Source organism: Cinclus cinclus, chromosome 28 (assembly GCF_963662255.1).
Source record: "Cinclus cinclus chromosome 28, bCinCin1.1, whole genome shotgun sequence".
Lineage (NCBI taxonomy): Eukaryota > Metazoa > Chordata > Aves > Passeriformes > Cinclidae > Cinclus > Cinclus cinclus.
In genome coordinates this window covers 5,152,453-5,169,522 of record NC_085073.1, presented here as the reverse complement: position 1 = coordinate 5,169,522, position 17,070 = coordinate 5,152,453, and the positions used below count along the sequence as shown (strand labels likewise).

The 17,070-nt window shown below is 52.3% G+C and overlaps 1 protein-coding gene across 2 annotated transcripts in view; it reads right to left on the bottom strand.

The window, feature by feature from the left end:
* Nucleotides 1–906: 906 nt before the first annotated feature.
* Nucleotides 907–17,070, bottom strand: part of PTPRS (protein tyrosine phosphatase receptor type S) — a 73,295-nt gene continuing 57,131 nt past the window's right edge. The window contains exons 18-30 of one of the 2 annotated variants that reach the window (XM_062510248.1): nt 16,228–16,275; nt 12,689–12,786; nt 10,503–10,626; nt 7,722–7,897; nt 7,061–7,180; nt 6,792–6,946; nt 5,157–5,442; nt 4,569–4,747; nt 3,819–3,945; nt 3,597–3,722; nt 2,257–2,411; nt 1,429–1,564; nt 907–975 (exon numbers count right to left, since the gene is read on the bottom strand). In XM_062510248.1, the coding sequence (XP_062366232.1) occupies nt 907–975; nt 1,429–1,564; nt 2,257–2,411; nt 3,597–3,722; nt 3,819–3,945; nt 4,569–4,747; nt 5,157–5,442; nt 6,792–6,946; nt 7,061–7,180; nt 7,722–7,897; nt 10,503–10,626; nt 12,689–12,786; nt 16,228–16,275 (1,799 nt within the window). The remainder of the gene's footprint in view (nt 976–1,428; nt 1,565–2,256; nt 2,412–3,596; nt 3,723–3,818; nt 3,946–4,568; nt 4,748–5,156; nt 5,443–6,791; nt 6,947–7,060; nt 7,181–7,721; nt 7,898–10,502; nt 10,627–12,688; nt 12,787–16,227; nt 16,276–17,070) is intronic. The other variant, XM_062510247.1, reaches the window with a different exon arrangement.

Genomic DNA, 17,070 nt, shown 5'->3' with positions numbered 1-17,070 from the left:
GCTCCTGGCAGGGAGATGCTGCTGGCAGGAGCGGGGGGACACGGCTGCCCGGGGCAGCAGCGGGGTGTGGATGTGCAAAGAGCCTGGGCAAGGGGCTGCCTTTCTTCCCACCCTGCTCCAAGGAAAGCCAGGTGTGCTGGGAAGGGGCCCAGACCCAGCAGCCAGAGACCCCAGCCCAAGCAAGGGGAGGGGCTGCCCCCACAGCCAGCTCTGGGGGTTGTAACTCTCGCTCTTTCTCTAACCTTTTAAATATCCTAAAAAATAAATTTTGGAATTAGAAGAAATGAGGAATGTTCCAAGTATTCAAAATGTGAGCTATAAAACCTCTGGCGTGGCAGGGGCATCCCATGAATGCTGTTTGCAAGGTGCCTGCAAGCCCAGAATCATCCCAATGCTGATACTGAGGTTATTAAGACTCCAGCTAGAAGAACTCCTGACCCTAAGTTTGCCTAAGTGTTGAGATTTAGTTCCTTTTCTTTCACAGAACGCCTTCAATTCTGCAAGTGACTTCCTTTAAAGACTGCCAACTATATTAGTAAATAAACTGAACTCTAATGATGTAACCAAAGTCGGTTTTTCCTTCCCTTCTCCAGCAGAAACAGTTCCCAAGGTGTGTTGGAGCTTTTGGATCAGTTTCCCCGTGTCCATCCGTCCTCCCCAGCGAACACCTCCTGAGGTTCCAGAGCAGTTCTGAGCAGCCCTCCCGAGCTGCCCCTGGAGGGCCAGGTTACAACATGGAGTTCCCCAAGGGGTGTTCCTTCCAATCCTCCCCCCTGCTCCCGATGCACTGTCCAGATGAAAAGGTTCTTCTTCTGAGTCAGTTTTGTAAGTTCAAGCGCTCCTCCTGGGTCAGAAGAGGCCTTCCAGGACTGAAGTGGTTGGTAGAGTCTGCACAACGATGGCTTTTTATGTTGCATAGTGATCAAAACTTCCCAGATACTCCAGAGCTGCCTGGTAACAGAACTGGTATTCATCCTGCCAACAGCAAAGAGAAGCAGCCTCAGATGTGGGAATGGGCTCCTCAGGATCCCTGTCCCGCTTTCCAGACAGCACCAAGCTGAGCAGGAACCTCTGTGATTCTCACAGAGCTGGGAACTCCTGGGAGAGGAAGTTCCAGCTCTTCCCTTTATGTCTGTGCCTCTCAGGTACTGGACATCCCCCCCTGTCCTGCCAGCCCCACAGCCAGGTTCTGGTTCTTGGGTAACAATCGAGGCTCCAGACTGTGATGGAATCTTTAAGAGACTTTCTAACAATAGGAATCATTAAAAAACAATAATTTGTATTTCTTAGGTGAAGTCAGCAGTGCAGCCTGGGCTTGCTGAGTGACCTCAGGTGAGGATTTGGTAATGGTTAGAAACCATTACCAACCCCACCCAACCCAACCTAACTCAAGTTATGATTCCTGGGACAGGACAGGGCCCCCCTCACCTCTGTTTGCACCATTGCAGGTCGTTGTGTTCGCAGCATCTTCACTGTCTGGAAAATATCTACAACCCCCTCGTAGCGCATCCGCTCCAGGACGATGCTCAGAGTGATGAACACTCCAGTCCTGCCCACGCCAGCACTGCAGGAAGGGGAGCAAACAAACAGGGGATTGTGTGCCACAGTGCCCAAATGTTCCTGTAAATGCTGCTTGGGGTGGGGCTGAGCTGTGCCCTGTGAACATGTTGGAAGCGGAGAGCCTGGGTCAGGCTCCAGGAGAGATACCCAGAAATAACCCAAGTGCCAGAGTGTGACCCAAAAAAATGTTTTGGAAAGGGAAATTTAAAAAGTTAAAAGCTTTTGGGTAGTGGTAAACAGCATTCAGTGGAAGAATTATTCCTAATATGTAATACTGGGCTTTTGAAATGAAATAATTTTAATAAGAATGGATCATTCTGTCCTCCTTACAAGGAGGTACAATTCTTGCTAGCAACAAACAGCCAAGCAGTGCTGGAGGTGTAAAATGGGCTGAGACTGGTAAAAAAAATACTTCTAATTCTGCAGGTCAAATATTATAGATATTCTACAGATGTGTTATACATAACACTGTGTAACACATATACATCTCCTTCGGAGTATTTCAAACCTCTCCTCTAAATATAAAGGCTCAAAAGCCTTGTGTGCAGTGCCAGGGCTGAAGGGAGATGAGTTTGGCTGGCAGAGGCAAGTGTTTGGCACCAACACTCGCAAGAAATCTCCCTGCAAGGATGGGGTGGGAAAGGGGGGATATCTGGGTTTTAACTCCTTCCATCCCATGGGTGTCCCTGTGCCTACCTGCAGTGGACAGAGATGGGGCCATCCTGGCCAAACTGCTCCTTGGTCTTGTGTACCTGCCCAATGAAGTCGATAAAACCTTCTCCTGATTTTGGCACACCTTGTTCTGGCCAGTCGGTGAACTGGAACTGACGAACAGTTCGTGACTGACCATCCTGGGGGACAAAACAGGAACAGTCAAACACCTGCATTTGTGAGGACAGACAGAAAAGGCAGAAAACTCCCCTAGTTTTGTTGCTGGTTTGTTAAAGGGCGTGAAAAGTTGAGGCAAGTCAGTGTTGTAGTCAAGTATTTATTATCCAGCCCCACTGTGATGAAGCTGCTTGTGCTGCAGTTGACGTTCCTGGAGTCAGGCTGTCAGCACAGATCCATATCCTGGCAGGTGCTGAAAGCTCTGACCACTGCAGACAGCACAGATGGAGTCTTCAGCAAAGGAACGTTCAAGGTGAGGTGTTGGCCTCTCTAATCAATCTTCACAAAGAATTGCCACAGTGTCAGAATTACAGCTGACAGGAAGATAAATCTTGTTCTACGAGGACTGATGAGGCATCCTCCTCCTCAACCTTGCAAATTGAATTATCAGGTTGTGGAATACTTTGGCAACCTCAAAAGCTGTGCTGTGACAGGGAGGGTTATGTTTGCTACAGAAATTTGAGAAGGTATTGAAATGTTCCTTTGGATGAGAAACCTGACATTGAATTGAAGATTACTGGAGTGAATTTGTCCCTTTGAACATGACTGACAGTGGCTCCTCTCCCAGCCATAGCAGTGCTCATTTTCTGTACGGTGCACAGAAACCTTTGCAAGACTTTTATTGGTATCTGGGGGGAAATACTTTCTGCTTTCACCTCAAATAAGATGCAGCTAAACCCCAAAGCCAGGCACATCTCTAACAAAGCAACTCAAGGCAGTGAGAGAGGTTTGAATCTACTTTCAGTTTGTAAGAACAAATATTCCACACAATCTGTGTGTGTGTGTTCTGCTCCTCATCACAACTGAGCTCTCAGGCACGGGGACCCCAAACCTCCCTGGGCAGCCCCTTCCACTACCTGACCACGCCTTCCAGGAAGAAATTCCTGCTGATGTCCAACCTGAACCTCTCCTGGCACAGCTTGAGGCTGTTTCATCTTGTCCTGGGAGAAGAGTCTGACCCACACCTTGTTCTGTGCAGGGCATGGACTCGATGATCCTTGTGGGTCCCTTCCAACCAGAATATTCCAGGAGCTCTCCTCCATTGACAATCCCAGAGAAAGTGTGGACACCTCAGCTGAGCCCACCAAACCCTGTGTCTTCTGCCAGCCCCTTTCCTCCCATTTGAACTGCCCCATGCCAGCACCTACCCTGGCATCCGTGACCTTGAACTCCCTCAGGATGTACTGGGGCATGTTGTACTCAGCCATGGGGTCCACGACGAAGTACTGGTACCGTGCTGAGCGCTCCGCGGGCCAGTACTGATGGCACTTTTCCTGCCCAGGACAAACAGTCCCTGTTAGCCCCTGATAACCCCTGTTAGCCTCTGTCCTGCAGGATTCCCCTCCCAGCCCCTCCTCAGCCCCACTCACCCGCCCCATCTCGCGAAGCTTTGTCAGCATCACGACGATGGTGGAGTTGTTTTCCCAGAGCATCCTCCAGAAATCCTCGGTGGTCTCGGCCAGTGGCCCCTGCGTGGCTATGTAGGCCTTCTGCTTCCTGGGGAGCCCAAAGCAAGGAGGGGTCAGGGGGGAGCCCTGCATGGGCAGCAGCTTCGGGAAATGCATGGAGAGCAGGGAAGGACTGCATGAGGGGCTGGGATGTCTTTGGTGACAGTGGTCAAAAAAAAAAAAGAGCCGGGGTGAAGCTCTCCTTAAATATCCCTTCCAAGGAGTAAATCCAACCTCCAGGCATGGAGCTGCCCTAATCCCAGTGCCACAGCCATGACCAGCACTGCTGCTCCTGGACAGGAGGAAAAACTGCATGTGGAGTTTCTTTATTCCCTCCAAACCCACCCACGGAAGGCTGCAGCTTCCAGGGCTGGAGTTTCCTGGGGGAAGCTTTGGGGATTTCAATGCCCCCAAATCACAAAGGTAATAAAAAAGCATTTAGAACAAGAGCGAAATCCAGCCCTGGCTGACCCTCTGTGTTCAGGAGCAGCAGCTGAGGAAGGGCTGCGCTGCTTTAGGGGATCAGTCCTTTTAGCCACAGGGGAGAATCCTCTCAGCAGGCTGGATTTGGGTGTGGGATTTCCCTCTGGCCCTGTGTGCAGGGATGGGCAGCGGGAGCAGGGTGCAGCCCAGCCCAGGGGGCTCGGGGAGCTCAGGTGCTCCCGGCCGTACCTGTAGCCGTCGATGAAGCTGGCGTTGATGTAGTCGGAGCCCTCGACGCCGCGGATGGGCTGCAGGCACACCCGGGTGCTCTCGTAGGGCATGATGTTCACCAGGCGGTTCTTGAACTTGTTGCAGGGCAGGTTGGCGCTGATGAAGCGCGAGGTGTGGGCCTTGGAGTTGGCGAGGCGCTGCGGGCAGGGACACCCATCCATCCCCTCAGCTCGGGGCTCTCCTGCCCCTGTGCCAGCCCCTCAACCCACCCCTGCTCCACCCCTCTGTGTGCCCTCCTGGTGTTTGTTTTTGGGGCTGGGGCACACAGACTGAGGCTTTTCCCTAAGTCAAATATTCAGAAAACAGTGCTACCACTAAAACACTTCAAAACCCCTCCAATTTGAGAGGAAGCGAATGCAGTCTGGTCTGGAACGAGCAGGGAAGCTGCCTGTGGTGCCAGGCAGGTCTCCCTTGGGAACTGCACAACTCAGCAATGGCATCACCTCCCACATGGAAGCAGCAAGGTGCCACGAGCCTGAGCAGGGCTCTGTGTGAGCACCAAGCCCTGGCCAGGCCCTGCTGTCCCCTGCCAGTGGCCAGCCTTACCTTGAACTCCAGCTCCATGCCCGTGACGTGCTCCCTGGCCTCGATCTGGGCCAGTTTCTGGATGTAGCTGTAGAGGTTCCGAGCCGGGACCTCGGTGTTGCCGCAGGCCACGGCCTCGAGCAAGGCATCGTGGATGAAGCTGTACTGGTCCTCTGTCTGCACCATGTAGTTGCGCTGGGACCTCATGAGGGTGACGTGCCCGTAAATGTCCACGGTCTTCTCGTGCTTGATCCTCTCCAGCATGGCGTCAATCACGATGAAGCAGCCGGTGCGTCCCACGCCGGCGCTGGGGACAGGGGACAGGGAGGTGATGGATTGTCCTTCCCCTGGGCAGGTGCCTATTGCCCCTACACACTGCTCTGTCCCCTCTCCACGCTGCTCTGTCCCCTCCAAATGCTCTGTCCTGTGTCCCCTCCACTGTGGCACCCCAGGCAAGGCACAGCTGTGGCAGCCCGAGGCTCCAGCGAGGGGCTGGGAGGATCTGAAGGCTGAAAAAGCCTCTTTAATCTCTCTGATATCAACAGCTGAAAAAGCAGTGATGCTGTAATGAGTAACATGCGTCAGCTCTCTCCCCCAATGCTTTTGTGCATCAGGTAACATCAGACCTGTGTGTAATGGCATTTGTGCCTCAGCAGGGCTCTGTGCTCTCTGGTGCCACTGCTAATAAAGGGCTTCCTTTTACCATTTCAGTGCTGTCCCTTTCTTCATCGAGCCCCCTTGATCTCTCTTAATTAGACTGCCTAACACCTGAACCAAGCAGGTGACTGGAGCTTTGGCAAGAATTTAACAGCTGATCTGGGAGCTGGTTGTGAGCTGACAGCTCTTTATTCATTTTCTGAGGTGCACAATAATTGCCATCTGCAAGGGTAGTGATAAGTTGCCCACTCACAAATACTGTTTAAATGGCATCCTCCAGCAGAGGCAGGATTAGCTTCCCCAGCAGCCTGTACAATTCAGATCTTCCCCCAGTGCCCAGGAACCCACAGGCTCCTCCACACCCTCCTGAGGAGCACAGGGATTCATCTGCATTGAGGCTTCAAGGATTCCTCACTGGGCTGTAAATTGAATTCGAGAATGTCACCTGCCTTCAGCCTGGCATGATCAGAAAGGCTGCAGCACTCAGAAACTCTCTGTCAATCACTGTCAGCTCTGCCCTGAGCAGCTGAGGCAGCTCTGCCTCCTCCAACACACTCTGAGGTCACACCTGATCCTCCTCCTTTCTCACTGTGACCAGAGACAACCCCACCACACAGAACCAGACACTGGGACAGCACCAGGCACTTCCCATTGCTTAACAAGATCATCAAATCCCGGAGTGGTTTGGTTCCAAAGGGACCCTAAATCCCATCCAGTTCCACCCCCTGCCATGGCCAGGGACACCTTCTACTAGAGCAGGTGGCTCCAAGGCATCCAGCCTGGCCTGGAACACTTGATCCAAGTGACTTGGCACAAATTACACCTCTCATCATCTCAGGAAATTCTGTGGCCAATGGAATTCCCAGGTTTCCCTCCCAGATGCTGCCTGGGAATCCACCTCTGGCTAAGAGCTGTCCCTGTTCCCAGGTAAATCCACACCCTGCTGAACGTCTGCCTGCCTCCCAGGTGGCCCCGTGCCAGGGGAAGGGAGCCTGTTACCTGCAGTGCACCACGATGGGCCCAGCATCTGGGGGGTTGCAGGTTTTCACCCTCCTCAGGAAGGCCAGGAACGGGGTGGGGTACTCGGGCACGCCGTGGTCGGGCCACGCTGTGAACTGGAACTGCCGCACCTCGCGCTTCTCGCTGGAGCCGTTCTGCAGGGCAGGAGCACCAGGGTCAGGGGGCACCAGCACCCCAAACCTGCCTGTGCTGTGTGCACAGGGTGCCACGGCCCAGCTCCAGGGGGCACAGGAGCAGGAGCAGCTCACCTTGTGCAGGGAGAATGTTCTCACACAGAACGTGGCCAGCTCGATGGTGTCCAGCAAGGTCACTTGGATCATTCCGTAGGTGTCTGCGCCTCGGCCTGGCCAGTACTGGTCACACTTTATCTGCAAGGCACGAGGGATGGCTCAGTGCTGGGACAAACCCTTCACTGGTGGGGATGCTCATTCCCAAACTGCCCTCTTACAGGGGAAGCTGGGCTGGTGGCAAAGGGAGGTGCAAAAAGAGGCTTTGCAGAGCACCAGGACAGGGACAGACCCATCAGGAAAAGCTCCCACTGACTAAGCACGGACTTTGATGCTACATCAATCCCATAGACAACAGACTGGAATGATCCTGAAGATTAGAGGGAATGTACTGGGGCTTGTTAAACAACTGAATGTGAAACTTGCCACATGATTAACTCCAAGAGAGACATCCAGTGGGATCCAGCAGCCTCTCCTCCTGGAGTTGCCAAGAAGGCTGCAGCTTAGCAGGGTGAATGGTTTGTATTTTTAAAAGCAGTGAATCACTGAACTTTCAGGGTGCTGGCAGAGCTGGCAGAAATCCCCCCCTGGCTGCACATCAAAGGGATTTGCTGTTCCCCAAACTCTCCTTTCCAATCCCCCTAGATTATGACTAACCAGTCATCCCTCTCATGCATCTTACCCGTGATTTCTCCTCCAGCTTAGTCATCATGACAATGGTGGCTGAGCGTTGCTCCCACACCATCCTCCAGAAGTCCCCAAAGGTCTCTGGCAGGGGTCCCTGTGTGGCAATGTAGGCGTTCTGCTTCCGGTACCCGTCGATGTAGTTGGCATTGATGTAATCACTGCCCACAATTCCTGTGGCAAATCAGCAAAAATCAGGGAATTGCACAGGACTTCAGACAGCTGGAGGCTCGAGGAGATTTTTGCAGGGATGGTGTTAGAGAGAAGTACCCCTACAGAAACACCAGAGCCTTTGTGGCTCGGTGGGTCAGAATCACACAGGCTCTTGGCAAGGTTTTCCCAGCTCAGGCTCCTGCATTGCAGAGAGACAGAAACTCCTTGCAAAAGATATTAAATAGACTGAACATCAGGACTTGTAACCATGGTATTTTTACTCATGTGCTTAACAGGAGCGAAGTCCTGGCCCAGGGCTCCTGCTGCATCAGTGTCCAGTAGGACAAACCTGAGTCCTTGTCCCAGCCTGCCTCAAGCTCAGGCAGCAAATGCACCTGGACAATGATTGTGTGGTCCATATTCTAATCCCAGGCATTGAGCTACAGCTGGACAGAGTAAAGAATACAGCCAGGCTTGATTTAGCCAATGAAGGCTTTCAAATTACAGGTTTTGACTCGCTGTAAATTGCCTGCTGTCATTTTTAAGAGTGTTTTTTTTCCCTACTTACGAGTTACAGGCTATTGAGTTCCAGCTGCTCGCCTGGTTCCCTGCTTGAGGGTTTGGGATGAGCAGGAGGCACTGCCAGAGTGAAGAGGCTGATTGGGACATGGCAGGGGAAAGCTGCTCTGAAGTTTAAACAGGCCCTGGCACACAGCACTGCCCAGGTTCAGCTCCAGAGCTGGCGCCTGGCACGGGCTGGTTCGGCTGCTCCCAAGCACAGCGAGCGCCTGGCAGGGCTGGCAGGATCTGCAAACCCATGATTAACTCAGAGCAGAGCACTTCACTCCTCCTCCAGGGGAGCCAAGGGTGGGGAGCAGCACCAGGAGGGAACTGGGCTCCAGCAGTCGGGACTGCTGCTGCTGCAGCCTGCCCGTCCTCAAGGGCACTCAGGAACTTCAGCTGCTGGAGAAATGGCTTTTGGTTACATTTCTGGAGGGTTCCCTACCCTTGCTCTCTCCCTTTCAGGAGGGAGAGAAGGTGGCTGCAATGGCAGGAGCGTGTTCAAGGCTGAGCTTCTGGAATTAATCTCCTCTCCAGCCCCCTGGGGTCCACTCTGTCATTTGAAATGGTGGCCATGAGCTCCTGCAAGGTTTCACTGTGTGACAGGCCCAGCTTCAGAGAAGTCACAGAGTTAAAGCCACTTCTTCCTGACCAAGCAGCAAGTGACAATCTGCAGCCTTGACAAATCCAGATTTAAAACAAAAAGAAAGCAACAAAACTAATTCCTCTGTCTCCTTTCATCTTCCAGCCTTGAGCATAAAATAGTGCCCAGTAGGAAGGAGCACACCAGCAGCCAAGATGTGTCAGAACCTCTCAGATGCCTGAAAATTCAACCTTGGCCCATCATCCTTGCATTGTTGGTCCCTCACAGAGTCCTGGGCAGACCTGGGACTGCTGCCTGCATCCAGCCCCAGATCCAAGACCACTCCAGTGAAGTGTCCTTCACTCCCACACTTGAGCTCTTCTCCCTTCCCATGAATGACAAAGCAACTTTTTAAAGCCTCTGCTTTCCTTGACTCATACAATATTAATCTCGGAATTAAACCAAGGCAGAACACAGTCAGCTTCACAGGGAGAAACATTTAAAGCCCTCTAATAGCAGACCAGAGCAATCCAGATTTGTGCAGTTTTTTGGCAAATCACCGTGCTCTGCTGCTGCCTCAGCTCTCCCCCTTCCCCTTCCCCTTCCCCTCGGAGCTACCGTGGCACAGGGAGATTATTTTAGCAATTCCCTTGCCTCAAAGGCTTTGGAATTAACCTCTCCATTCACCAGGCAGTCACCAGGACATCCCACATCCTCTCTGCTCTGATGATCAGCTCTTGGCAACGCAAGCCTGGCATTGAACACTTTATCCACCCGGCACAGCCACATCCTGAGCCCATGAAACTCCAACATTATCTCAGCAGCAGCAACCCAAGCAGGTGCCCTGTTCAACTCCATCCAAGCCCCTCTTATCCTGGCATGCACTGGAGCAGCTCTGTCAAGAGCCACGAGTTGTGAAATTTAATGTAAATTTTCCGACTGCACCATCGCTCACACAAGCAGCCCAGGAAACAATTTATGACCTGCCAGGCTCTCACTAACCCCTTCTTATCCCGAGCCTTTTAGGGGCCAGGGCTGCAGCAGGGGCTGCATTTCAAGTGATCTTTGTGCCTGTACAACTCAGCAGCCACGTCTCTGCTGCCTGTCACATTTGTACAATCAGCCCTGGCGTGCCTCCCACCCCTCCCTGTGCAGCCCCGCTCTGCATTCTGGCCGCCCTGCTCCTGCTCCCTCTAAAGCACTATGTGGTCTGAATTCTTCCTCTTAGTCAGAGATGCATCAAACAGGCATCTCCAAGCATAGGGAAGGCAGTTTCTTGATAAACCAGCCCTTGATATGAGGGATTGCAGCTCCAGGGGAATATGTCAGTCACCAGAATGTAACAAATGCCTGGTTTACAGAGGTATCTCCTGCCTACCAAACTCCCAGGGAGAGTTAAGAGAAGGATATAAATGGAGATGAGAGAGGAGTTCCCTGCAGGAATTCCATCCCAGCACTGCCTGAGGATGGGGCTGCTCCTACCTTCGATGGGCAGCAGGATCACCCGGGAGTGGTCGTAGGCGATCACGTTGGCGTAGCGGTTCTTGGGCTTGTTCACCTCCAGGTTGGAGTGCTCCCAGGTGAACTGCTGGCCAGGGTCGATGGACTGGAGGGAATGGGAAAGGGAATGGGACAGTCAGTGAGGAGAACAGCAGCAGATGCAGTTCTGAGCACTTGCTCCACATGGCTCTGATGGAGGAGCGCAGCCATCACCGTTTGCATCCCGCCAGAACCCAGCTTTGCTGTGGGAAAGCCCCAGCCCTGTGGAACAGCTCATGTCCCATCTCCCTGGGCCCCAAGTGCAACATCTGAGGTCATTCTCCCTCTGGACTCAGCACTGAAGGTCTCCCAGTGCAAATGGGGAGGAAGTCCCACGGGAGCCCGGCAGGGACAAGAGTGCAACCCCCAGCACAAACCAGGGGTAGGACCCCAGCCCTAGGACACTCAGTCAATGTGGATTTTTCCTAGAAAGGATGAAGGAATAAACAATTAAATGCACTGGAGAGAAAAAATCCCCTCTGCCCGTCCTAGTGATTTATGCCAGGTTTGGTGGTTGGTTTTTTTTTCCCTCACTAAAGTCCAGCTGTCCCAGATATGGAAATTAGGTTAATTACGTTTACCTCTAAATCCTCAGCCAGAGAATTAAATAAAACAAGGGCTTAATTCCTTCATCATTTTGCAGAGCCCTTGGGGCTTGCCTCAATTGAAGGCTTGGCAGGAACGCGCCGAGCTGCGTTTGCTGCTGCTTGCTCTCCCTCTGACTGCCACCCTTTAGGGACAGGGACCCCAGATCCCAAATCCACCCCTCCGGGCCGGCCCCTGCCCGGCCCCGCTGCCCTCCCTGCCTGTGCCCAGCCCGGAGCTGCCGGGCACAGCTGGTACAAAAACCTCCCACAGAACGAGCTCGGTACTCTGGCTGCGGAGAATTCCTAACTAATGGGTATTTATACTATTGTAATGTGTCTGTTTGCTCTCCATCCCTCTAATCATGCCTCGCCTTCACTTCATTAGCGGTGTTTGTTCAGCTCTGGCTCTCCCTCCGGAGGAGGATGGGCTGGCTCGGAGCCAGGGCACAGGGATGTGGCATTATGCAGATCAGCCTCTGGAATGTGGATAGAGCACAGAACGAGCTGCTGCTGCCCCCGCGACCCAGCGTGGGAGGAGAGACCCCGGCAGAGCAGAACGAGCCTTCTGCAAGGCGTGAGCCCTGCTCCGGTGCCGGTGGTACCGGGAGTCAGGGCGGGGAAAGCATCCCTTTGTTTGGGAAAGCATCCCTTTGTTTGGGAAACATCCCCTCGCTCCCTGCAGTCTAGACTCGTCATTAGGCTAAAAATATCAGAGCATTTGATGGCTTTCAACAACAAAACCAAGAGTGGAGAGAGGCTTTTTACAAGGGCATGGAACGATAGGACAAGGGGCTTTAAACTGAAAGAGGTTTTAGATTGGATATTAGGAAGAAATTCCTCCCTGGCAGGGTGGGCAGGCCCTGGCACAGGGTGCCCAGAGCAGCTGGGGCTGCCCTTGGATCCCTGGAAATGTCCAAGGCCAGGTTGGACATTGGGGTTGGAGCACCTGGGACAGTGGGAGGTGTCCCTGCCATGGCAGGGGTGGCACTCGTGGGATTTAAGGTGCTTCCAACCCAGACCAGTCTGGGATTGGGTAACCAAACACTACCAGGACAGGGAAAATGTGCACAAACCCCTCGGACATGACAAGGAAGCACAAATCATCCTGTTTTCCCTTCTTTAGGTCCGTGGCTGCTGATGGCACCAGCTGTGGACTCCCTGCTCATCTCACTCAAGCTCAGCTCTATAACCTGGGTGTCACAGTCCTTTGCTTGGTCTCCTCTGTGTCCAGACAAGGGTACCCCAAGGACAGCTCCCATCCCACCCAACAGTCACCTTCCAGGACTGCATCCCCTTCTTTGAGGGAGCACAGCCTCTGCTGACCTGACAGGAGCAGCTCATGGACCAACCTTGTTCTTCTTATGAGCAAGAACTGAACCCAGCAAAGCATTCAGAAGTACTTAATTTCCAATACAGAAACAGCTTTTAAATTTCAGCTAACCAGATCTTTAAAACAAAGCTATTCATTTGGATGAAGGCCTGTCTGAATTCCCTAATTCCTGGCTCTGCAAACCCATGCACAGCACTCACTCTTGCTCATACCTCATACTCTTGGGATAATTTCAGGTTATCATTAGCTTTGAGATGCTCTGTGTGTTCAGCCAGCTCGGAAACAGGGATGGGTGGGTGGCTGAGCATACCTAAAAGACAAGAGAGCAGGAAAAGAATCTCATTTAATAATAACTAAAATTCACAAGCATTGCACATTTTATAAGAAAGAAGGAACAAGAAAAGAAAATAAATTACAATGTAAGATCTGCAATGAAAGTAGGGAGGTTAGAAGAGAAGAATTCAGGGCTCGAAATTGTGTCCTTGGAAGTAAAAAATAAAAATCAAGGAAATTAAAAGAAAAAAAAAAAAACAGTAAAATGAGAGTGTTCCCGTGATGGCCCCATTTTCAATGTGGGAATCAGAGCAAAACAAAAAGGAAAATCCGAAGAGCAGATGCGTGTTAGCGATTCCAAAGTGGACTTGGAATGAGCAAACGCTGCCAGAGGAACCTACGCAGCAAATGGCACAGCCCCCACCGGGATCAGGAACAGCTCCAACAGAAAGGGGCAGGGGCAGGATCCAGCCAGCCATGGAGATGTGGGCAGGACATGGGAATATGCAGATGGGGGGAAGCAGGGGAGGCTTTTCAGGAACTGGACTTGATGATCTTTAAGGTCTTTTCCGACCTCAGGGGTTCTCTGGGCTGTCTTTTGCACAAATCGTCTCTGGAAGTTCTGGGTGTGCTCATGGACACTGAGCTCTGACCTCCACCATTCCCAGAGTGCAGCCAGGCTGGGAGCACCTGCCTGGCTCCTCTTCCCACTCACGGCTGCTGGGTGATGTTCCTCCTACAGCACAGCCCTCCCTCCCCCGTGGTGCTCGGGCTGCAGCGGCCCCGTCGGGCTCTGCTGGGAACCTTGTCACCTTTTGGGGTGGACAGCAGGAGATCCTCCTCAGGCAGGGAGCTGGAACAATTTGCTGCAGGGCCTGATGCCCCTGAGCTGGTTCAGCTGCTGCCCCTGCAATCCCCCCAGCATTTTGGTGTGCTGGTGCTGAGGCAGCCAGAGCTGCAGGGAACTCACTGGAGCCATTCTGGGAGGTCCCACTGGGTCAGACTGGTCCAACTGGGGCACATCTCAGACACCTCCGGGGTGAGCAGCCACGGCTGACTCAGTTCTCAGCCTGGGGTTTGCACATCCTGCTCTGAAAGGGGCAGCTGGAGCTCTGGGAAGAGCAGGGACCCTTCCTTGGCCACAGTCCCTCAGTGGCTACGCTACAAACCCAGGAGAAAAGCGCTCCGTGCTTTGCTCATCTGCATTGGATTATGTTTTTCCAAAGGCTTCCCATGCTGTCTGCCAGCCTCTGCAGAGGCCTGGAGAGCAGCATTCCGAGAAGCCCTGGGCAGTGCCCCCAATGAGAAGGACAGGAGTGGAGAAGAGATGGAAGCCAGGGAGAATTTCGAGCCCCGTGGGTGTTGGTGGGTGACAAAGCAGCGGCGTGGCAGCAGCATGGTCAGATACTCTGAAAACTCAGCACAGAGATGGCAAAGCAAGCATGACATCCTCAGTTTTACAGTGATTTGGGAGAGGTGCTGCTTCCCCCAGGCCTGGGCACGGGATGAGTCTGCCATACCTGCACAGGTTTCTCCTAAGCTCACCACACATCTATTTTCAGCACAAGGAAATATGGCTGAAAATAGAAGAGGAAGGGAAATATACCAAAAAAGCTCAAAAAAATAACCCTGAACTATCCTGGGGGCTGTGCTGGCTCCATTCCAGCCTGCTGGGATCAGGGCAGGAAAGCTCTCTTGGCTCATGGAGGAAAATCTCCCATTTAGTGTCTTGTTGTCCTGTCCCATCACACCTGGAGGATTATTCCTCCACCTGGATGGAGGGGGCTGCCCTCCATCCCAGCACCAGATGCAGACTGGAGTGTTGGGAGGAGCTGTTCCTCTCTCATCATGGGTTGGGGAGGCCACCCTGGCTGAGGTGTTCCAGATCAGACCAAACCAGTTTAACACCACCAACACTCGATGGACATGTAGGTTAAAAGGAGAAAATAAACAATCTGCAACCCCAGGAATAACAAGCAAGAGAAACCCCAGATTGTCCTTGGCTCAGAAGTCATGGAGCAACACGTGTTGTGTGACAACCTCTGAGCCAGTGGGATGCATGGGAAAGGCCCCTGTGCCAATCTGAGATGAGGAGTCACATTCTCCTTGAAGGAATTTCACGAGTTTCCTTCATAAAAGCTCCAGGAAAAGCCCAAAGTGTGACCAGCAGCTCTGCCCTTGGCTGGGGCTCATCCTGCTCCCCCTCCAGCCCTCCCTGCACAGAACCTGCCTGGGAGCACATGGGAACTCACCCAAGGAACTCCTTGTGGGATTGATTTCTAGGGCTCTTTGGAATAAAAGAACGTCTGCAGCAATAAACACTTCCCTGGTCAAAATGCCAAGTGGATGGGGTTTCCAACAGGATCCAGGAGTTTGCTGTGAAATGAGGCAGCAGTGGCACTGCCTCGGCTCAGCTGCTCCTCTCTCCTTTAATTCAGAAACTAATTTTGGGGCATGAAGGGCTGAGTTCAGCCAGGAAAATACCCACAACCCCTCTGTTACAATGAGGGGGTTGAGGGGACAATTGTGACATATTGCATATCAAAGAGACCAATATTTGGATTAAACTATTCAGGGAAATATCCCAGCCCTCACATCTCTGAGCACAAGCAGCATCTGTGACTCTTCACATTTGTCAGCTGAAACCTCACATCCTTCCCTGCTCAGTATTAGAAAAAAATCCAAGCCCAAACCACCCAGCAAGGCTGGGATCTTGGCTCCTAATGGGATTTCGAGCCAGTCTCATCTAACATTTCAATCACTTGAATCTCTCTAATCTTATCACAAAAGACTTGACTCTGTGTGCACCAGCCAAGTCACCAGAAACGTCACCCTAACATCTGCTCTGTGGTCCAGAGCCCATTTATCCTGCAAAACCACCCTGGCTGGAGGCACTCCTGTGGAATGCTGGGGTGGCCTCTGCTCTTTGTGCTCCTGGAACATGTCGGTGCCAAGGAGCAGGCACTGCCCCAGCTGGGAAATGGGAATGAAAAGGTTCCTGTGTGGCTCTTTCAGAGGGGGAGCAGCAGCTGCAGCTCCATTTTCTCTTTCCCTGCGTTGCAAACACCAAAGCACAACCCCCCAGTGACATCAGTGCACGAGTACAGGGGACAGTGAGGACACTGAGCAGCGATGGAACATTTTCCACAGGGGGGAAAGGAGCCCTGGATCCCCCTGGGCCAGCGGGGACACCCAGGGGTGCAGGGGAGCCCAGCTGCTCCCCGGGCTCTGAGCTGCCCCCGGGTCCCCCAAAGGCCTCTAACAGGAAACTGTAAAACTGGAAGCGCAGTTCAGACAAACAGATGGCACAGAAAAGGGATGGGATGGGCAAACACCGCAGGAACACGGAGAATTCGGCAGAAAATCAAAAAAGAGTAACAGGAACGGAACAAGAATTGGAAAGGAAAGTGGCAGAAGAGGAAAATAATAATGGGGGGAAAAATGAAACCAACAGGAACAAAAACACACAGGAACTAACTTTCCAAGTCAAACTCAGGGTCACTGAGAGGGCTGCTCAGACCAGAATCTGCAGAAAACAGTAAAAAATAAATAAATAAAAGATACACTTTTGTAAAAATTTCATGCTAATAAAAAAAACAAAAACCAACATAAATCTAAAGAGGAAAAGAAAGGTATTTTTTGTGCTGATTAGGACAGGATATCTAAGACGTGCCATGCTTTCCCCTCTCTGAGCTGCACATTCCCATTCCCACGTCCCTCCTCTGTTTCACTGCTGGGATGGAGATTGTACATGGGGTCACCTGTCTGGAGAAGAGTCTACAGGCCCCTTCTGAACCACAATATATTGAATTTAAATGCCTTTAACTCAGAGAGCACCTGTGGACTCTTTCCCTGCAAACTGCATCACAACCTCTCCATCACCGCCAACACACCCCAAGCTCATTTTCCCATCCATTTCAATTTTCACCCAATGTTTCCAAAATTCTGTGGGAGGCAGGTGATCAACTCCCCCAAACCCTTTAAAATCTTTTAGTGCTTCATAAATTATATAGCAGAGTAACACCAGGTAGGTCAACTCTGGCCAGATAAACTTGGAAAAGGAAGGGCAGCATCTCCTGGACACAGGCAGTGTCTTTTGGGATCTGCAGAGCCTTAATGCAGGTTTTGATGACTCAGCTACCCTTCAGAAACCTCTCAGAGCCAGAATCCACAGTTTGACCAGAGCAGTGGGGTCAGTGGAAGCCTGATTCCCTCCTCCATCCATCCCATTCCTGATGGAAGCACCCTCAGCTGACTCTGCTGTCCTGTGGGACACTGAGGAACTCCCACTCAGGGAAACACAGGGACCAGCATTTCCAGC